We start from the raw sequence: 22,956 nt of genomic DNA, 5'->3' as shown, positions 1-22,956 counted from the left end.
GGTCATAAGGCAGTTTCATTTTGAATTTTTTGAGGAACTTTTATTCTGTTTTCTACACTGGCTAAACTAATCTGCATTCCCAGAGGGTTTCCTTTTTTCTCTATGTCCTCATCAAAACTTCTTGTTTGTTGATTTATTGATGATAGTCATTCTGACAGATGTGAGGTGATACCTCATTGTGGTTTTAATTTGCATTTTTCTGATAATTAGTGCCATTGAGCATCTTTTCATATATCTATTGGCCATCTATGTGTCCTTGTTGGAGAGATATCTATTCAGTCCATTGCCCATTTTTAAATTGGATTGTTTGTTTTTTTGTTGAGTTATATATGTTGTTTATCAATTTTGAATATTAACACCTTTATTAGATGTACCATTGGCTAATACATTCTTCCATTCAATGGTGTTTTTATCATTTTGTTGATGATTTCCTTTGCTGTACAAACATTTTTTAATTTGATGTCATCCAATTTAATTTTTCTTTTGTTTCCCTTGCCTGGGGAGATAGATCAGAAAAAAATATTAGTAAGCGAAATGTTAGAGATTTTATCGCCTATGTTTTCTTCTAGGATATTTATGGTATTTAGTCCAATTGTATTTCTTAAGCTCTTCACCTTTTTTATACATCCCCTTAGCACTCCTCCCATCTGGCAAACATCAGTTTGTTCTATATATCTGTGGGTCTGTTTTTGTTTTGTTTGTTTATTTATTTTTATTTTTTTTAAGATTTATTTTTTAATATATTTTTATTGTTTTTTTTACAGAGAGAAAGAGAGAGGGATAGAGAGTTAGAAACATCGATGAGAGAGAATCATCGATCAGCTGCCTCCTGCACACCCCCCACTGGGGATGTGCCTGCAACCAAGGTACATGCCCCCGACCGGAATCGAACCCGGGACCCTTCAGTCCGCAGACTGACGCTCTATCCACTGAGCCAAACCGGTTTCGGCTGTTTATTTTGTTTTTTAAATTCCACATTTGAGTAAAATCATATGGTATTTGTCTTCCTCTGTCTGACTTATTTCACTTAGCAAATTATTCTCTAGGTCCATCTGTGTTGTTGTAAACAGTAAGATTTAATTCTTTTTTATGGTGATGAATATATTTATAATTGTCATTTATTCTGTATTTCCTATCTCCCACTCCCAATTGATATTACATATTATATATTACATTAATTTATTTTTAGATATTAATTTGTTTCTCACAATTAAATCAAGGGTAGACAATTTTTGTTTATTTACTTATTTGTTTATTTATTTTTAAAAGATTTTTTATTGATTTTTACTGAGAGGAAGAGAGAGGGATAGAGAGTTAGAAACATCGATGAGAGAGAATCATCTATCAGCTGCCTCTTGCACACCCCCTACTGGGGATGTGCCCACAACCAAGGTACATGCCCTTTTCTGGAATCAAACCCAGGACCTTTCAGTCCGCAGGCTGATGCTCTATCCACTGAACAAAACCAGTTTCGGCTGTTTATTTATTTTTTGTTGCTTTGTTTTTTGATGGCTACATCTCCAGCCCTGACATATGACAGGCTCTCAATAAATATTTGTTCAACAAATAAATGGGCTGTTAGCCAACTACCTTTTAGAGTCACACGTTGTTTCTTTTGGTATGCTAATTTTACTCATGTTATGGTCTACAAAGGGGCTTTGTTTATTTTGTTGTCTTATTATTTTTGTCTGAGAACTTCTCTACTTAAGTGCTTTTAGGCGAGGGAGAAGGGCACTATTTATTTACATGGCAGCTATTCTACTTAGAATCTGGCCTTTCTCTGTGGGATGGCTGGTATTCCTCTGCCTTCTAAAAGTATATCTCAGAGACATACTAATCATCAGTCTCCTTTAGAAGCTAAATTCTGGCTATAGATAAGCACCAACATTTCACTAACAGAAATCCATTCTATAACTCTGTCTTAGGTGCAGCTCGTGTATACTACTAATATCAAGGAGCCCCATGCCTACAGGTATTTTTTAAATATTAAATTATTGAGCAAAGTTATTAGATAATTGTTATCAATCTGTGTTTTGACAATGCTTTGCTTGGAACTCCTACTACTCTCCTTTTCTTTCCATAGTTTTTGAGCAAAAGTGGAATGGTTTCTGCTGTTTCCTTCACCACCTGAAAAAATGCAAATAGTTCTAATCATCACAGATGCTTTGGCCCAGCTATTCCAGATCACAGAAGAAAAATCAACAAATAAAATTTCAGCAAGACATTAATAAAATCAGAGCTAGGCCTGGTTTGGCTCAGTAGATAGAGCATTGGCTTGTGGACTGAAGGGCCCTGAGTTCAATTCTAATCACGACCTAGGTTGCAAATTTGATCCCTAGCGTGTGCAGGAGGCAACCAATCCAATCAATGTGTCTCTAACATCAATGTTTCTCTCTGTCTCTTTCCCTCTCTTCCATTCTCTCTAAAAATCAATGGGAAAATATCTTTGGGTGAGGATTTTTTTTGAAAGTCAGAGCTAGTTTCAGAGTTGAACTAAGAAATTGGCTCTCCATAGCAGACAAATGAATATAGACCTCTTTTCATATTTGCTCAAAATTTATTTAGTGGGTGGAGAGATTGCCTTTTTACAAAAAGTTACAGATTTGAACAGATTCATTTACTAAATATTTTCTACTGTCCAAAGCAGAATTGGCAGTCTATGAAAACAAAAACAAAAACAAAACCCACCATTTTTCTTCAGTTATAGCTTGAAATTTAAAAAGTCAGACAATGTCTGGAAAACAAAATAAAAGCCTTAAAATGTAGGTAGTAAAGGCTCATGCTTGGTAAAGAATACTGTGCCACACCTTATTTGGTTTCAGAATTGCAGCCAATAGTACATGATGTTAAAATAAGGAAAGGACCTATTCTATCAAAAAGTCTTTTTATAGCTTCCCACTTGAGGACACTTTCTATTGTGATAGGAGGGAGGCCAATTTATTAATACAATTGCCAGTGTGTTGCAGTTCCAGTGGGCAAACCCCCTTGTAAAAAAGCAAACAAAGCAAAACAACAATATCAAATATATTGGTACATAATAGTTTCACAGTAAATTTTGGAGTTTTAAATCCAGGAAACCAAGACTTAGATACAAACATTAATGAACATATTGTATAATATATATATATATATATATATATATATATATATATATAGCCAGAGTCCATAACATCCAAAACAACCAAAGGCTCCACTGAACACCGGAAGTCAGTGCTGGGTCGCTGTGGGTGCCTCAGCAACCCAGCACTGACTGCCACAGGGGCTGCGATCAGGCCCGGACTGACTCCGTGGGAGTCAGTGCTGGGTTGGGATGGCAGATGTCAGTCCTGCAGTCATTGAACATAGGGTCAATTAATATCTCTTTGAGAGGAGTTGAGAATATAAAGCACAGTGTAGAACAATTACTTATATTATTTCACATAAAACTTTCCAACTAAGATATTTTCCTTTATTTGAAATGTATCTTTATTGTTAAAGTATTACAGATGTCCCTTTGTTTTAGTTTGTGTGTTTTTTTCCATTGATCTCCTCCACCCTGCATCCGCCCCTTCCAGGCCTTCGCCAGACTATTGTCTGAGTCCATGAGCTATTCCTATCTAATACATAAAAATCTAGAATGATTTAGAGAAAATAAAAGATATGCCAGGTAAATATTGAACAGAAGAGCTGAAGTTGCTGCATGAATACTGGATACAGGCTTGAAGCCAAAATACAACTCATGAGATAAAGTTAGTCATTGTAACATAACAAAAGATTCCTTTCACTAAAGAGATAAGATGTGTCTCAGTGGTATGCATATTTTTTTGAGCTAAGGCAATTTTAGCTACAGGCTCAAGTGAAAATTCTGCCCCTCTCTTTAACTACCTAAAAAAAAAAAAAATTGAATTAGAAGCCTTGCCCATAATAAGACATTATCCTATATAATAAAATGTTAATATGTAAATCTACCAAACAGCAGAATGACTAGTCGTTATGACATGCACTGACCACCAGGGGGCAGATGCTCAATGCAGGAGCTGTCTCGTGGTGGTCAATGTGCTCCTACAGGGGGAGTACCGCTCAGCCAGAAGCTGGGCTCATGGCTGACTAGGGCAGCAGTGGTGGTGGGAGCCTCTCCAGCCTCCGCAGCAGTGCTAAGAATGACTGACTGATGGCTCCTAGAATGTGAGAGGGTGCAAGCCAGGCTGAGGGACCCCCCTCCTCTGAGTGTACAAATTTCATGCACCAGGCCTCTAGTCCTATGTAATAAACTGAATGGCTAATGACTGGTAACTGTGACGCACACTGACCACCAGGGGGCAGACCAGCAATGGGAGATGGGGCCTGCTGGCAGGTGGAACCAGTCTGCCAGCCTAGGAGGGTGCCAGCAAGAGTGGGGAGAGGGGAGAATTGCCCCACCCACCAGTCGCCCCACAAATCAGCTCTGATTACTGGCCAGGCTTAGAGACCCTACCCTATATATTGGGAAGAGTCTCTTAGGTTTAAAAATTAAAACCTGGCAAGGCTACTCTAACACTGAAAAAACAGGATGATGCAGTGATGACAATGCATGGACTCTGGCTTACATATTTTGTGGTCAGCCCTGATTCTAACACTTATAACTGTGTGACAAAGCCAATTACTTAACTTCTCTCTGCTTCAGTTTTTCCACCCATAAGATAGGGGAAATGGTACTACTGCTTCAGAAGGATCATGTTATGTACTACTTTTTATAATCAGGGCAAAAAATGTAGCTGCCTATACAACAGCAAGATACCTTTCACCTGTACGGCACATGCAGTGTCCCAGATTGCAAGAGGGATATCCGACTGCTGGTTGTTGGACATCCCCCAGGGGGTTCCACATTGCGAGAGGGCACAGGCTGGGCTGAGGGACATCATTCCCCCCCTCCCCCCATGCCTCTAGTATAACATAAAAACCAGTCCAAACAACCATTTCCTGTCTGTCTAGCACTGCAATCAATTGGTGGCACATCATACTAACTTATCAATGTCCCGTCACTAATATGAGTAGATTTCTCATCAGGCCCATCCTTCTCTCTTCTCTTGGCTTTGCTGGTATTCCAGAGAAGCTGACCCCAGAGGGCTGGGTTTTGCAGGTTCCAGGCTTCAACCAACAGGAGGCACTGTGGAGAGACTGGAGGGTGAAAGGCACGAAAATTTAAAGCATTTCTCCCCCAATATCTGTCCACAATCTCCATTCTTTATGGCTTCAGATGGAGCAAAACAGGTCTGCTATGCTTCCAGCATATGTCTATTGACCCGGGTCCCTGAGCTCTGATCACTTTGCTTATTTGCTTTGTCGCTTCAGCCTAATTACTTCTTGCCGTGACTAATCTCTGAGTTCCCTCAATGTCTTCTGTTTGCTTTTGTAGCTCTCCCATCATCCATGTAATCAAATTTCTGGATTAATTCCTTCTTCTGACTCCCAATATCTGTATTTTCCTGATTGGACCTTGATGGACATACTTTCCATTACTGAATAATACATGCTGTGTAGATCTTTATGGGAGAATGAGACAAAATCCAGGTGACCTAGTAAATATGTAATAGAGTGATACAAATCTCTGAGGCTGGTACATTCAGAGGAAACAGGGCTGGCATGTACAGACAGAGCATGAGATTCAGAATCTAGATTCTTGCATTCTGTGTTCACCATTTCCTCTGGTTTGCTTAAATGAAGTAAACATTGCATTGGACCTAGAAAGCATAGTCAATTCCAGTTATGAATATAGCACTGCAATGCTATTTCTAATATAGTGATATATCAGTAGCTTTGTGACCAAAAATTTAGAAATTGTATCTTTTATGTGCACAGAAATAATTTTGGTAAGAAGAGGGAGGAACAATTCATAAAAATATTGCAGAGGAAAGGATGGGGGGAAAATGTCCTACACAATGAAGCCTCTCCCTTGATATGTCTGGATTCTTATAAACAAACTAGAGCCAAGTGCAGGAATTCGTGCATGGGTGGGGTTCGTTTGTATGGATGTCGCTCAGCTGTTCGGCAGTTCAGTTGATTTGCATATTACCCTTTTATTATATAGGATTACATTAATCCATTTAGTAATGTGCAACCATCCTTGTATGACTATTATAAACACTACCTAGACATGTTATTTTTATTTTTTTAAAATATATTTTATTGATTTTTTTTACAGAGAGGAAGGGAGAAGGATAGAGAGTTAGGAACATAGATGAGAGAAACATCTGGGGATGTGTCTGCTACCAAGGTACATACTCTTGACCGGAATCTAACCTGGGATTTTTCAGTCTGCAGGCCAACACTCTATCCACCGAGCCAAATTGGTTAGGGCTAGCCATGTTATTTTTAAACACATTTCCTTTATCTTATCTCTTTTTTTTCTCTTTCTTTTCTTCTCCTCCTCCTTCTTCTTTTTCCTCTCTCTCCCTCTCTCTTTTTCTTTCTCTCTTTCATACAATTATGCAAGTATTTTTTAAAAGATATTTTTATTGATTTTAGAGAGGAAGGGAGAGAGAAAAAGAGAGTAAAATATCAATGATGAGAGACTTTCATTGATAAGCTGCTTCATGCACGCCCTCCTACTAGGTAGGGATCCAGCCCGCAAACCTGCCATATGGCCTGACCAGGAATTGAACCATGACCTCCTGGTCCTTAAGTCAAGGCTCAACCACTAAGCCATGTGGCTGGCTGAATTGTACAAGTATTTTAATAGACGGTGTTCTGTGTCTTTGGTTCAATTTTTTATTTATTAACAATTTATAATCAAATCAATATTATGCACATTATCTAAACTATCAGGAGTCTGCAAACTTTTCTGAAAAGGGAAAGTAGTAAATATTTTAGGTTTGTGGACCATACTCTCTGCCACAGCTGCCCAACTCTGTAGGAAAACAGCTATAGACAGTATGAATGGGCATGGCTGAATTTGGCCCACAGACCTCAATTTATGGGTGAATGCCTATTCTAGTTTCTCATTTATTTGTTGTCTCTCACCTGACAGTAACTGAGAGAAGATATAATACTTTAAAGTTGTAAAAGAATGCTATTAAAATAAAAACAAACATTTGGGCCAAGATCTTAAAGCACTTTTCAGAGCCTGCTTTGCACATTGCTGTTGTGGGCGAATGGCCTGCCAGTTATACATTCAGTGCTTTTCTTCATGCACTTGAAAACAATAATCACTTTTTGAGATGAGCAGAGCGGGAACAAGGGGGCACATTTTTAGTTTGGCACCTATATGTATTTTAAAATACTCCCGGTCTCTAGTTTTACTGACATCTAAGCATTTAATAGCTAAAATAACATTTTCTAGTACTTTATGTGTGGCTTACGTTTATTTGAGTTTTGATGTATTAGTATGATTATTTGTTTGTTTGTTTTCTCCCTATAGTGACATTCAAGAGCCAAAGGAATCACTGCCACATTCCAAAACCTCAGCAGCTGCTCAGTTGGATGAGCTCATGGCCCACCTGTGTGAAATGCAGGCCAAGGTGAGCACAGAACCGATGATAAAGCCTTCGGGTTTATCTCTTTGGAACACAGATCTGCATTCCCCCTTGAGGGACAGTTTTAAGTTGTCATTTCTTTTCCCAGACTAAATTTAATTTAATATATGAACTCAACCTTGTGCTATGTATTATCTGGACATAAAAGATACTATGATCCAGGCACTGATCTCAAGGAGCTTAGGCTGTTCTTGGCAAAATGAGGCATAAGCCTCTTTAATATTTATAGAATAAAAGACAGATGGTTTATCAAAATATGTGGAGCAAACGTTAGGAATATATAGAAGTCAAGGAGAGTTCATCAGAGGTGGGCATGGGTATGGGATAGACTCTGAAGAATGAAAAGAGTTTGGACATACAGAGATGAAAGAAGACATCCTTTGAGTTGGAGTGAGCCCTGTGGGCACTGGTCTCTAATGCTGGTTGAAGTGTGGCAGGACTGTTAAGGGGACCTTCCTGGGCAGGATAGAGGAGAGCTGTGGACAAGCTAGGACACACAAGAGAGATCAATTGTGGTTTTCAAAATAGGTATTACGAGGAGTCCTAAGCCCTCCATTGAGATAAAATCTGTCTCCTTGTTCTAGCCTCCAGAGCATGAGTGGTGAGCTCATGTGGCCTGGCAGAGAATGGAAATCAACTGCATGGGCTTAAGAATTTATCAAAGGAAATATCACCTAGAATTCTTAAAGTAGAGACTACAACCATTCTAAATTCATTGGAGGATTTATTACACACACATGAAGTGACTATGAAATAATTTCAAAACAATATATAAAAATGTGTGTGATTGGTGAGAATAAGAACCTTATCTTTGTGGCTCACTGTTGGACTCCCAAGACTCAGCATAGTTCCTGACAATGAATAATACATACTTATTAGAGAAAAAGATGAATAAACATCAGAAACAAGTTTTTCTTTAATATCTACAAGAAAGCTGAGTTTATTCCTCATTGAACTGTATATTTGGAAATACAAAAAAAGTAGACTTTATGTTTGTGTGATGTTTTCTAATTGATTTAGCATGTTTCTTTATTTATTTACATTTTTAAATATCTGTTATTTTTTTAATAGGCCATACCTTCACATTGCACAAAATTCAAAAGCATATAAGTTTGTAATGAACAGTTTCCTTATCAGCTCTGTCCCAAATTATCCAGTTCTGCTGCCTGGAGATGATCAATATTTTTTGTTTCTTACATACTGATTCAGAAGTATTTCTAGGATATGATGTAAATGTCATTGTAAATATAGATATATTATTGTGTTTTTACTTATTTTTGTACTTAATATTGGTCACCCTTGCAGGCCTTTTAGACATTAACCTTTTGAACACTGATCTTTTCAACATTAACTAATGTCATATAATAGAGGAGGAAGGTTATCTGTTAGATGATAAAAGTTTCTTTTTTAAAATAACTATTTTAATGTTTTGTAACTATTTTGGAATTTTTCTTCAATAACTACAATTCATCAGCAAGTCTTATCTGACAATTTCTCACCACCCTTGTCCCCAACCAGAATGTCCAAGTCATTATTTCTTGTTTGAGCTGTTATTATAGTCTCCCACATAACTAGTGCCTCTAATTCCTCTCTACACTTAATTCCTCACTCAGCTACCATAGGAATCTTATAAATCAGATTCTTTCCATCCTCCAATAACTCCATTATCTTTGCAATAAAATCATATCTTTTATCATGAGGGTAAAAATGTGATCATTGTGATCTTTGCCTCCTTCTCTATCATCTTCTCCTGCCACACACAACTTCACTCTCTCTACTCTAGCCCCACTAACTTTTTTTTTTTTTTTTTACCATTCTTCTCATGTACCAAGCAACTTCCTTCCTCTGGTTCTCCCCTTCCTCTGTAATGCTTTCCCCACAGAAATCAATATTTCTGATTCCCTAAGTACATCACTTAAATATCCACTGAAATATCACATCCTTAGAGGTCCTTCTCTAATCACCATCATCTCAATCAATTCTTCCTCACCATCCTACCCTCAGTCACTTTTATCTTGATGTATAATCCTAATATATAAAATCACTGGGTCCATCACATCCACAATGACTGGAGGCTTGACCAACCAGAAATCAGTCCTGCAGTCAGCGCTGGATTGCCGTGGCAACCAGCGCTGACTGCTAGGCTGCAGGTGCAGTGGCCCAGCACTGACTGCTGAGGGGGCTGTGAATCAGGCCCGGAGAGAGGCCTGAAGAGAGAAGTAGGGTTTGATCTGTAGCCTGTGTGGCAGCTGTTGATCAGCATTTGCTTCTCTCTTTCTCTTGGGCCTGGCCAGCAGCTGCACCTCCATTCATCTCCAGGCCTCCACCAGGGCTGCTGATCAGCTTTGCCTTTCTGATCAGGCCCTGTTGATAGGCCCAGAGATGCTGACTGGTGTAGAAACAGAGCAATCAGAACCAAATCTGGGTGAACTGTGAGGAGTCAATGGCTCCCTAGGAGGTGGAGCTTTTGACACTGGCTGGCATAGAAACTGACCATTCAAAACCAAATTGGCCAGCAGAGGAGGGCAATTGGGGGCAAGATAAGGCTGGCAGAAGAGGGCAGGTGGGGGTGAGATCAGACCTTAAGGAGAGGGCAGTTGGGGGCAAGATCAGGCCAGCAGAGGAGGGTCATTGGGGTTAATCAGGCAGGCAGAGGTAGTTGGGGGTGAGATCAGGTCAGCAGGGGAGGGATGTTAGGGGCAATCAGGTAGGCAGGCAGGCAGGCAGGCAGGTGAACAGGTAGGCAGGCAGAGGGGTTAGGGGCAAATCAGGCAGGCAGGCAGGCAGGCAGAGGCAGTTAGGGGCTATCAGGTAGGCAGGCAGATGAGCGGTTAGGAGCCAGCAGTCCCAGATTGTGAGAGAGATGTCCAACTGCTGGTTTAGCCCTGATTCTACAGGGATTGGGCTTAAACCAGCAGTCAGATATCCCCCAAGGGGTCCCCAATAAAAGAGGGTGCAGGCTGGGCTGAGGGAACCCCTCTTCTGTACATGAATTTTGTGCACTGGACCACTAATATATATCATATTTCTTTCTGGCACTGCATCATATATTCATTTATTATTATTATTTAACATATTTTTATTGATTTTCAGAGAGGAAGGGAGAATGAGAGAGAGATAGAAACATCTATGATTTTCAAGAAGAAGGGTGATGAGAGAGAATCATTGATAGGCTGCCTCCTGCATGCCCCCTACTGCGGATTGAGCCTGCAACCTGGGCATGTGCCCCCAACTGGAACTGACCCAGTCCACAGGCCGACACTATCCACTGAGCCAAACCAGCTAGGGCCATCATATATTCATTTTAATTTTTTATTGTCTGTCACCCAGGGAATGTAAACTTTATGAAGAGAGACATTTGGTTGCTCTTGTACATAGTCTCTACCAAGAGCCAGCCTAGAACAGGGTTTGGGGAAAACTAGGTGCTCAATAAACACTGCAGAATAAATGAATAAAAAGAAGACTGCTGAATTGTGATTATCACAATAGCCAGCATTATCTTCACCCACTCAATTTCCAGAAGGAAGATTAATCAGATTTCATTCAGCATGAGGAATTTAGAATGAAAAAGAGATGAAAGCATTTTTATTGGTGTTATAATGTTGAATTCTTTTATATCTTGGAGGAAGCTTCAGGAAAGACTAAAGGGTCCATCAGTAGAGGTGAGTTTATAGGATTATGAAGAAGATGCCACTGAGGATGAATTCCTCGAGGCTGACTCTGTTCATGGTTCTCTCTTTGGTACCAGGTGGCAGTGAAAGCAGATGCCAGCGAGAAGTATTTACCAGACAAGCAGGATCACAAGGCCTCCCTGGACTCAATGCTGGGGGGATTGGAGCAGGAATTGCAGGACCTTGGGATTGCCACAGTGCCCAAGGGCCATTGTGCTTCCTGCCAGAAATTGATTGCTGGAAAGGTGAGTCGGGCCAAGATTTTGGTCCTACAACCATCTATGTCTGTGTGTGTGTGTGTGTGTGTGTGTGTGTCTGTCCCATCAAAGATTGTTATTTCTCATTATATTCTAAGATGTTTTAATAATCTATCTATATAAAAGCCTAAGCAATCATCGCAACCGAATGACAGGCTGCATGGGGCAACCAGGTCGGCAGTGGGGTTAGTGAGGGACGACCAAATGACCGAGCAGCAGACTGCATGGGGCAACAAGGCCAGCAGGGGTGGCAGTAAGAGGTGACCGAAATACCGAACAATAGGCTGTGGGGGGCGACCAGGTCAGCGGGGTGGGGTGGGGGGGTCAGATGGGAGCAACTAGGCCAGCAGGAGGGTAGGAGGCAGTTGCGGGTGATTAGCCAGCAGGCAGAGGCAGTTAGGGTTGATGAGGCCATGAGGGGGGCAGTGAGAGGCAACCAAACTACCGAACAGCAGGCTGTGTGAGGCAACCAGGCTGGCAGGCGGGTGTGTGTGTGTGTGTGTGTGTGTGTGTGTGTGTGTGTGTGTGCGATCAGGCCAGCAGGCAAAGGAAGTTAGGGTTGATGAGGCCAGCCAGCAGGGGGGCAGTTAGGGGTAACCAGGCCATGGGAGGGGGGCAGTGAGGGGTGATCAGGCTGGTAGGCAGAGGCAGTTAGGGGTTATCAGGCTGGCAGGGGAGGCAGTTAGAGGTGATTAAACAGGCAGGCAAGTGAACAGTTAGGAGCCAGTGGTCCAGGATTGTAACAGGAATGTCTTCCGGTTTAAAACCAGCAGTCAGACATCCAACAGGTCCTGGATTGGAGATGGTTCAGGCTTGGCTGAAGGGACCCTCGCCCCCATGCACCAGGGCCTCTAGTCTATATATATAAAAACCTAAGTGACCATTTGACCATTCGACTGTTAGCTATGATGTGCCCTCACCACCAGGGGGCAGACACTCAACACACAGGCATGGAAACATGTAACAGACTGATGAATCTCAGAGGGAAAGGGGCAGGGGGAAGGGTGGGAAGAGGTTAACCAAAAATCTTATATGCATACTAGAGGCTCGGTACATGGATTTGTGCACTGTTGGGGCCTTTAAGCCTGGGCCTGGGGGCTGGGTCAAAACTGGCAGTAAAAACCCCCAAGGGGTTCTGGACTGTGAGAGTGTGCAGGCCAGACCAAGGGACCCCACTGGTGCACGAATCCATACACCAGGCCTCTAGTATTTAATAATTACTGATCACTTATAGTGCTCTGGGCAGTGAGCTAGTGCTTTTACAAGTATTTCTTCATTTAATGGTCACATTAGTCCTTGAGGGAGACTCTAGTATTATTCCCTTTGTAAAGGTTATGAAACTGAGGTCTAGTAAGAGGTAAAGCTAAGATCTGAACCCAGGATGGTCAAGCTTTTAACCTGAGTTTAAGCTTTTAACCTCTGTGCTGCCTTTACTTGAGAGGAACTTTCTCACTGTTCCCTCAGTGCAAACATGCCTAGTTTAAATCGATTGCATTTAATTTTTAGCTGCATTCAACTCCAAATCTTCGCCACTAACTCCTGCTCTCATCACAGGGTTTTCAGACCCAACTCTGCATGGAGCGTGAGATGAGATGTTCAAACCAGAGGAACAAAAACTGTCTTTTGGCCTTTCCCTCTTCTAGGATCCCTGCCAAGGCAGTAGTTATATGCTTCTATCACTACTGTGCTCTATTTTGTTTCTTATACCATCTGGGGCAGTATAGTGGTAATAAATATTTATAGGCTTTTATCAGGGTGAGCAGTCAAGAAAGTGGGCACTTTTTTCCTCTCCATAAAGCATGGGCAACAGACGACAAAGGTGGGACCCAGGTCCAGGCCTTAGTGTTGTCTAACTCCAGGGGTGTCATTTACTAAGAAAACTGTGTGAAGAGTGCCCACCACAATGTGCAACCTGCAGGCCCTAGAACACCCTCCTGGCTCTCACACCAGGCTTTGTTTTCCTTTTCCAGGTAATCCATGCTCTTGGGCAAGCATGGCATCCAGAGCACTTCATCTGTAGTCACTGCAAAGAAGAGATTGGCTCCAGTCCCTTCTTTGAGCGCAGTGGCTTGGCCTACTGCCCCAAGGACTACCACCACCTGTTTTCGCCACGCTGCGCTTACTGTGCTGCTCCCATCCTGGATGTGAGTAAACCCCCCTCCCTCTGCTTTCCTGTAGTTTTTCATCATTCCTATAGAACCAGGGTCGTGGTTTACAATTCGGAGGCATTCTGATATCTCTCCGTGTGTTCCTTTTCCAGAGAGTGCTGACGGCAATGAACCAAACCTGGCACCCAGAGCACTTCTTCTGCTCTCACTGTGGAGAGGTGTTTGGTGCAGAAGGTATGGCCTGGGGTACTTTGATCTGTCCTGGTTGTCCGGGATTCTGCCTCTACCACCCAAGTGCCTATTTCAGTGCCACATGCCATCCTTCCCTACCTTTTCCCAACACTTATAGATTTTGTTAAAATTGAATTATTTTAACCAAAGAAACATGATTGCATAGTTTAAAAACTCAAACATTACTTCAAGGGTGATATTAAAAATGAACAGTCCCCTGCTCCTCCTTTCTCCACCCCAATCCTACTTCTCTCTTAATTTTTTTTAGCTTTTCTTTTTGTTATTTACTTAGGTTTTTTAAGTGATACATTACTACAAATTTGTTTTCTGCCTAATTTTAATCATTATGTATTCACTTTCTATTAGAGAAGATGAGGATTTAGAAATGTTATTACTATCCCACCATATTTAGGGATACCATACTTTCACCACCAACCTATTTCCCCTTCCACATTTTCTCAGTTTATAATTAGGTCATAATTGCAGGTCAGGTCAGTATTCAGTGTGTATAGGTAGATAATCATGTAAATATTGCTGACAGTTGAGCCTGGGTAGCAAACTGTGATTACAGTAGAACCTGGCTTTTGGAATCAGACTACATGGTTTAAATCTGGACTGTGACATTTATTTACTATACTAGAGGCCCAATGCATGAAATTCGTACATCGAGGAGGGGGAGTCCCTCAGCCTGACCTGTGCCCTCTTGCAGTCCGGGACCCCTCAAGGGATGTCTGCCAGCCAGCTATTTGGCCTAAGCTGGCAGGCAGATATCCCTCTTGCAGTCCAGGACCTCTCACTCCTTACCACCAGCCTACAGCAAAGGTGGGAGAGGCTCCCGCCACCGCCACTGAGCTTGCCAGCCATGAGCCCAGCTTCTCTCTGAATGGTGCTCTCCCACAGGGAGAGCACTGACACCAAGGGGCAGCTCCTGTGTTGAGCATCTGCCCCCTGGTGGTCAGTGTGCATCATAGTGACCAGTTGTTCCACTGTTGGGTCGATTTGCATATTAGGGTTTTATAATATAGGATGATGTTGTTCCAGTCACTTAACCTCTTTGTATCTCACTTTCCTTATCAGTAAAATGGCCCTAATAATTATGCCTACCTTGTAGGATCATTATGAGGATTTTAAGAGTCTTTATTAAGGCTTAAAACAGTGTCTGGCACATGGAGTGCATATATAAAATTACATATATATATATATATATATATATATATATATATATATATATATATATTTTTTTTTTTTTTTTCCTGAAGTCAACATTTGGATCCTTTTTTCATTAGCTTAATTTTCATTATACTTATTACTAATTTTCTGACAGAACTATGAAGTCTTTCTCAAAGCAGTCAACCACATGTGGTGATAGGTCAGTTCCATTTGTTCTTTCTCATAGACATCTGTCCCAGAGACACCCATATTCCTGCTCCAGCCTGAGGCCTATTCAGAAGCAGTTATTCTGGGTCAGTGGTCAGCAAACTCATTAGTCAACAGCCAAATATCAGCAGTACAACGATTGAAATTTCTTTTGAGAGCCAATTTTTTAAAACTTAAACTATATAGGTAGGTACATTGTTATTAACTTAATTAGGGTACTCCTAAGCTGGTTTTTGCTAAAATCTTAGGAGGCCAAAGAGCCGCCTATGGCTCATGAGCTGCAGTTTGCCAACCACTGTTCTGGGCCATTATCTTGGGAATTCCTTTTACTGTTTTACTCTTTGGATCCTCTGTTTCCTGGACCTCAAGTCTTTTAATACATGTTACTGTCTTTATTTTGATAAAACACATCCTGTAGTAACTCTTGAGAACAGGTAAAAATTTTGAGACCTTGAATATCTAAAAATATTTTTGATCTGTTGTCTATCTTCAGTTGCCTGGGCAGACAATTCTAGGTGGAAACTATTTTCCCTCATAATTCTAAAGACTTTGTTTGCTTCACTGTCTTCCAGTTTCCACAGTTGAGAAGTATTTTTGTTTTGTCTTTTTATGATTTTTAAAAATCTTTTTTAAAAATTGTTAAAAGTATTACATATATCCTCTTTTTCCCCCATTGACCTTTTCTAGCCCACCTTCACCCCCTGCCCTAGGCCTTCACTACCTTATTATCTGTGTCATTGGTTATGCATTTATGCATACAAGTTCTTTGGTTGATCTCTTCCCACCTACCCACCTTCTCCCTGCCTTCTCTCTGAGATGCCACAGTCTGTACCATGCTTCTATGTCTCTGGATCTATTTTGTTCATAAGTTTATTTTGTTCTCTAGATTCCACATATGAGTGAGATAATGTGATGCTTGTCTTTCTCTGACTGGCTTATTTTGCTTGGCATATGCTTGACTGGTCCCCCATTCTGTCTCAAGGCATAAAAGATCCCTCTTCTGCCCTGGCCAGTTTGGCTCAGTAGATAGAATGTCAGCCTGCAGACTGAGGGTCCTGGGTTCGATTCCCATTGGGGGCACATGTCCAGGTTGCCACCTCGATCCCCAATGGGGGGTGTGCAGGGGATGGCCAATCGGTGGTTCTCTCTCATCATTGATATTTCTCTTCCCTTCTCCCTTCCTCTCTGAAATCAATAATAATAATAATAATAATCATCATCCCTCTTCTTTACTGTTGCATAGTATTCCATGTTGCAAATGTACCACAGCTTAATCCTCATCTGAGGATATTTTTCCATTGATTTTTAGAGGGAGTGGAAGGGAGAGATAGAGAGAAACATCAATGTGAGAGAGACACATCCATTGGTTGCCTCCTGCATGCACTCCAAACAGGACTGGGGAACCTGCAACTAATGTACATGCCCTTGACTGGAAATGAACCCAAGAATCTTCAATCTGTGGGCTGACACTCTATCCACTGAGCCAAACTGATTAGGGCTCGGCCTTTAATCTTGAATCAATTCAAGAGATGTTCTCTCTGCCAACATTACGAAAATTTTTTAAAAGGATTAGAAAATGAGGTTTCACCATTCAGAATGCCAGCTTGTATGTAATCCCCCCTTTCCCCCCCCCCTTTTTTTTTCCCCCAGTAGAAAGATTTACTTCTTTCCTCATGGTGCCCAGAATCTCCAGTTTGATATCTCCAGAATTAATTACTGCATCTTATGGTAGGGTGGGGAATCTGATCTTCTAACAGCTCCTCAGAATTGTAACCAATCCTGTTTTTAGTCTTGAGACTATCTTATGCATTCAGTTCCTGAGCTGATAATCTGGAGCTCCAGATAACTTAAGTTTTATTGGGACCTCCTCTCTCTGGAGACATACCCTGTTTCCCTGAAAATAAAACAGTGTCTTATATTAATTTTTTCTCCCAAAGTTGCGCTTATTTTCAGGGGATGTCTTATCTTTCCATGCGCTAGGTCTTATTTTCGGAGGATGTCTTATTTTCAGAGAAACACGGGTAGATTTCAGTGTTCTTGTCTTTGCCAAGCTAGTTGTCATACTTATACCTACTTCAAAATTTCAAAAATTTTATTGATATCTCATTTGTGGCATCTCTTTTCCTTTTCTCCTTTTCCTATGGGTCTTTCTATTTTAGATTATTATTTAACTATTATGTCAGTGATGTTTCAAATGGAAGTGAAGATAATCCCATGAGTCTTACCCTCACCAATGTGGACTCTACTAATGTCAGGCCTGTTATTATGTATATTCATAATTACCATTCAGTTAATCCCATCCACAACTGTGTAAGACTAATTTTATTCCCACTTTATCTAGTTATAGATGAAAACACTGAACCTCAGAAAGGAAAAGTTATTTTCTTTGAAAATATGTTTTATTGATTTTTTTTACAGAGAGGAAGGGAGAGGGATAGAGAGTTAGAACATCAATGAGAGAGAAACATTGATCAGCTGCCTCTTGCACACCTCCTACTGGGGATGTGCCCACAACCAAGGTATATGCCCTTGACCGGAATCGAACCTGGGACCTTTCAGTCCGCAGGCCGACATTCTATCCACTGAGCCAAACTGGTTTCAATTTCAGCAAAAAGTGATTTTCTTAAAGTCATAAAATTGGAATTTAAATTAAAGTATTGTTTTTGCAAGTTTCATGTTTGTTTGCTTTTCTACAGCATCCTAAGTGCTCTTTGACAAAGTCTCAATTCCTCTTCTACTGTTGGAACTTTGTACTTTTTTGGCACCAACATAATGCACTTTATTTGAAGATAGACCTGGATTGAATAGCACTGATATAATCCACTAGCTAAGTGCTTTATAGTAATTTGCATGTTCACTGAAGCTTGTTCAATGCTTTTCACAAATCATTAGGCCTTTCATTACTAGATTGCACTTTAGTTAAGCATATTTTTCATTGGGGTTTAATCTAAAGCATATTGAAATGTGTCATGGCAAATTTATATTGCACAGTAGCCATAGAATTTATATTGCAATAGCCATAGAATTCTAAGAGCTAGTTGAATAGAATAGTAAATAGAATATGACCCAGAGATAATTACGATGTGGACATTGCCTAAGAGCAAAACAAAAGGATACAGATGAATTTCAAGAAGAAATGTAAGTTAGATACAACAGGAAAATATCCTATCCATAGGACGAATAGAAAGCATCATTGCTTTTGACTTGAGCCTCTTCTAAACTGACAGGCAGCTTGGGTTATTTATAAATTCACATAAATATGAAGCCACACCTAAGAAATATTTATTTAGAAAATTGAATAAAAAGGCCATCTACTAATCAGAAGCTCCTCTTGAATAGCATTTTTGTTTTTATTCTTTGATTTCTGTAAATGGGTCTCCTACTATAGGGTTAGTCCATCAATTAGGTAGTATCCTGCTTTACTCAAGTCACACACAGAGCTTCTATAATGACAGCTAACTCCTTGGGCCTCCTGGGAAATTAAATTCATCTGCATTTTTTGTTTCAGTTCAGGGAATTGCTCTTTAAGCCTCAAGCTTCTAAGTATACCAGGCCTTAACATCCTCCCATAGGGAATAGGTCCTCATCGCCTACCTTCTTTTTAATTGTTCATTATCCAGGCCATGCAGGTGCTCCCTAATTTCCCTGGCGGATAAGAGCCTCACAGAGTGTGGCACTTTTAATTGTTAGTGTTTCTTGTCTCTCCTCCAGAGGTAATTGGCCCCAGAGAGAGCCTCTAGGCAAGTAGGTGCTGAAACTTTCTCAACTTATTGCATAACATATGCAGGGGTATCACAGCAAGTTTGGCTTATTGCTTTCGATTCCTCTCCTGAGACTCACCTGAGTTCAAACAGAGGCTGTCACTTCTCTGTTGTCTCATTCTTATGACCGGCTACCCTACAAATGCCTAGATGGGGGTCATTCCTAGATCAGTTGGCATGTCTTGTCTTATAGTTTTCTCAAGTTACACTGACTTACAAACAAGCTCACTTTTAGGTCATTTGCATTGCCTGAGGACTTGTCTGAAATAAAAATTCTCAGGCCCCATCCCAGACCTACTGAATCAGACACTCTGGGGTGGGGCCCAGCCAGTAATCTCACCAGGTGATGGATGCACAAGAATGTGTAAGAAATATTGGGGCACACAAAAGCAAGAAAGGTGGCTGTGCATCTTTGTTTGTTTTTCTTAAATACTAGAATTGTCCACAGTCAGTTGCACTTGATCAGACTCTAGAAATTCTTTGATAAAGTGAAAAAAAGTCAGCAATCTCATCTCTGTCTCAGAGGAAAGAAAACAATTATAGTTTGGATTATTAGATCCATAGGCCTCAGAAGTCTGTTAGGCTATCTGCTTTTTCCAAGACAGCATCATTGAACAAGGCAAGACATATCTAACAGTGACTGGAGATTATGGGAAGATTACAACCACCTGATTTGGGTCCCATTGCCTTTTTTCTCTTTTTTAATTCGGCTGCTACTATCAAAATAGATTTCTAGAAATAATGCTCTTGGTGGGCTACTTTCCAATCCACTGAGTATGCTTTACTTTCACACTATTTTAGTAGGCACAGGTGGAGCTTTCAGATTTGCAGAGATATTGGCTTATGATATTTGTGCTCAACCAACACTATCAGGTCCCACAGAGAGGTACTGAGATTTTTTTGTAGTTCTTTTTGTCTTTAGAATTCATCCAGTAGGACTGTACAGTCAAAATACGGTGTTTTAAGGACACTAGAATGAATTATTGCCTTTCCTTGGTCATATCACCAATTTGTTTCCACTTGATTCAATTTTTAGGAAGACATTTTATAAAACAATAATTGAAACCATATTATTTTTAAACATATATTTTAGAGAGGAATAGAAAGGGATAGAGAGGTAGGAACATCAATAAGAGAAACATCATTGATCAGTTGACTCCTGAATGCCCCCTGACAGGGGATTGAGCCTACAACTTGGGAATGTACCCTGACCTGGAATGGAACCAGCGGCCTCTTAATTCTTGGCTCAATGCTCAACAGTGGAGCCACACCAGCCATGCTAAATCATATAATTATTTAGGAACCTTTATATTCATTATATTTCTCTGAGATATAACTAACAAATCATTTCCTTTGTTTTTCCTCCCTTTTAGCTTTGCTTATAGTGCTTTTTGATTATGCACATGTCATTAATATATATTTTTATGTAGCTTAATTTATTAATATTTAACTTGCTTTTAAAATTTGAGATATTTTATGACAGTTCTTATTTCATTCCCAGATTAAAGAAGAATACACCAATTTTTAAATTCAAGTATTTGTATGGTTTGAATTATTACATTTAGATCTTACATCTATTTGGAAATTATTATTTCATAGTTCTATATTTTTAAATATGAGACAGATTTTTTCCAGGTGCCATTTTAGATACTGGAGATACAGTGTGACAAGATCTAGTTTCTCTCAGAGCTAATGTTCCACTAGGAAAGATAGACCACAAAGATGATTTTAGATAACAGTAAATAAAGGCAATGAAAAAGACCAAGATACAGGCTGAAGAAATGCCTCTTCGATAAGATGATTTTTTTTAAGCTGATTTATAAATGACAAGGTGAGGCTAGCCATATTGAGATCTGGGGCAGAACTGTCCAGGCGAAGGGAATAGTTAATACTAAGGCATCAAGAAGCAATAGCCCTTACCACTGTTAATGCTCATTATGACTCAGGTACAATACTGAAATATGTTACCTGCATTATCACTGTATTTCTCAGAATGGCCCTTTGAGGTAGATATTTGTTGTTAGCTCCATTATTTTGAACACAAATACACTGAGTTTGGGAGAGTTTAAAATCATTGGCCTCTTTTCAACCTCCAACTTGGCTTCTGGTCTCAAACTGCACCAATGAATCCTTGATTTCTCTCTCTCTAGGTTTTCACGAGAAGGACAAGAAGCCATATTGCCGGAAGGATTTCTTAGCCATGTTCTCACCCAAGTGTGGGGGCTGCAACCGCCCAGTGTTGGAAAACTACCTTTCAGCCATGGACACTGTCTGGCACCCAGAGTGCTTTGTTTGTGGGGTCTGTGCACTCAGTTATTATTATTATTATTATTATTATTATTATTATTATTATTTTGGATTTAAGGAAAGTCAGGGGTTCTCCTCTCTGAGAGGCGGAGCTGCTAAGAGGGGTCAGGGCTTGGGATGAGGGCTTGATGTGGACTTTCTAAAGGAGACATGTAACACAGCATTTGTTGTGGCATTTGCTTTCCGTTTTGCAAGTGGACCATATTCTAGCCTTCATTTGGCAGGAATTTCTAGGCTGAAAGTTTTACTTTGCTGATGTTTTATTCTTGACATCCGCCTTCCTTTCCTTTCTCTTCTATCCACCCCCAGGACTGCTTCACCAGTTTCTCCACTGGCTCCTTCTTTGAACTGGATGGACGTCCATTCTGCGAGCTCCATTACCATCAGCGCCGAGGAACCCTCTGCCATGGGTGTGGGCAGCCCATCGCCGGCCGCTGCATCAGTGCCATGGGCTACAAGTTCCATCCTGAGCACTTCGTCTGTGCTTTCTGCCTGACGCAGTTGTCAAAGGGAATCTTTAAGGAACAGAATGGCAAGACCTATTGTCCACCCTGCTTCAATAAGCTCTTCCAAGTATAATCTCAGCTGAACCCACAGCCCCCCCAGATACCCTTTAACATTGAAACCAAGAGAGGAAAGAGTACATTTGCTGTTACTGACCTTCTGTTCAATAGGCTTATAAAGTAAAGCCTATGAAGGGAATGTCTAGATGTTAGACTTGTAGCCTTAAGTTTCAGATTTCTAGTCTTATTTTTTTTTTAATTGGGTACTTGGATTTAGAATTGGAGCCTGCTAGCTAGTGACTCTGCAGATATATTTTCCACACACACACATTCATTTTGTAACTGGTTATCTCAGATTTCTCCATTTTTCACCCCTATGATGGCCCTGCTCACATCTCTCCTTTTCAAGCTTGCCATATTTCCCTGTGACTCAGTTCCTCACAATCATGGTAGCAGTCTTAAGTTCCTTGCATTTCCCTTCAGTATATTTATCTTTTTCAAGAGGAATTAGATTTTAACTGGACAATTTTGAGTGCTGACATAATTGACAAATAAAGTGGTGTGTGTGTGTGTGTGTGTGTGTGTGTGTGTGTGTTTTAAATATGTTTTCATTGCTTTTAGAGAGAGGGAGAGAGAGAGACATTGAGGTGAGAGAGAAACATCAATCAGTTGCCTCCCATATACACCCTGACCAGGAATTGAACCTGCAACCTTTTTGATGTATGGGACAACACTCCAACCAACCAAGTCATACTGGCCAGGGCAAGTAGCTTGTGTTTTAATGACTCAATACAATATAGTTTGGTAGTTGATCCTTCTGCTTCTCATATTAATAAACTAAGCACTTTGTGCAATTAATTACATTTATATCATACCTCTTGTTTACATCCATAAAATAAGCATTTTTAAATTAAAAGTACATTAATTAATTTAATGTACTACTCCTAGTCACTAACTTTTTTTTATTAATTTGAACCAATAACATTCATTTTATTTTATTTTATTTGTACTTAGATAAATGAATCATTTTAAAAGATGGCAAAGCTTCATAAAATTGTTATCATCACTTTGTTTACTAAAGGAGAAAAACTGGATTTGTACTAGGCACTTGCAAATCTTTATTTGCATATAAATGCATGTCTCCAAACTAAAAAAAGTATATATTAAATATGTCCAGATTCTTGAATATCAATTATATCTCAACTAAAGGTCGGGTGCATGAAATTTGTGCACTGAGGTGGAGGGTCCCTC

General features: G+C 40.2%; 1 protein-coding gene across 7 annotated transcripts in view; it reads left to right on the top strand.

Annotated features, from left to right (window-relative positions):
• LPXN (leupaxin) overlaps window positions 1–22,559 on the top strand; it is a 33,046-nt gene extending 10,487 nt beyond the window's left edge. For 3 of the 7 annotated variants that reach the window (XM_036426309.2, XM_045577905.1, XM_036426308.2), the window contains exons 3-8: window positions 7,376–7,475; window positions 11,239–11,406; window positions 13,389–13,562; window positions 13,679–13,760; window positions 21,046–21,194; window positions 21,512–22,559. In XM_036426309.2, coding sequence (XP_036282202.1) covers window positions 7,376–7,475; window positions 11,239–11,406; window positions 13,389–13,562; window positions 13,679–13,760; window positions 21,046–21,194; window positions 21,512–21,781 — 943 coding nt within the window. In that variant the 3' untranslated portion in view covers window positions 21,782–22,559. Of the gene's footprint in view, window positions 1–1,925; window positions 1,973–7,375; window positions 7,476–11,238; window positions 11,407–13,388; window positions 13,563–13,678; window positions 13,761–21,045; window positions 21,195–21,511 lie in introns of all 7 variants that reach the window. The other 4 variants (XM_036426305.2, XM_036426306.2, XM_036426310.2 and 1 more) reach the window with 2 other exon arrangements.
• The last annotated feature ends 397 nt before the right edge of the window (window positions 22,560–22,956 follow it).

Source organism: Pipistrellus kuhlii, unplaced genomic scaffold (assembly GCF_014108245.1).
Source record: "Pipistrellus kuhlii isolate mPipKuh1 unplaced genomic scaffold, mPipKuh1.p scaffold_m20_p_9, whole genome shotgun sequence".
Lineage (NCBI taxonomy): Eukaryota > Metazoa > Chordata > Mammalia > Chiroptera > Vespertilionidae > Pipistrellus > Pipistrellus kuhlii.
This window is presented reverse-complemented; position numbering and strand designations above follow the sequence as displayed.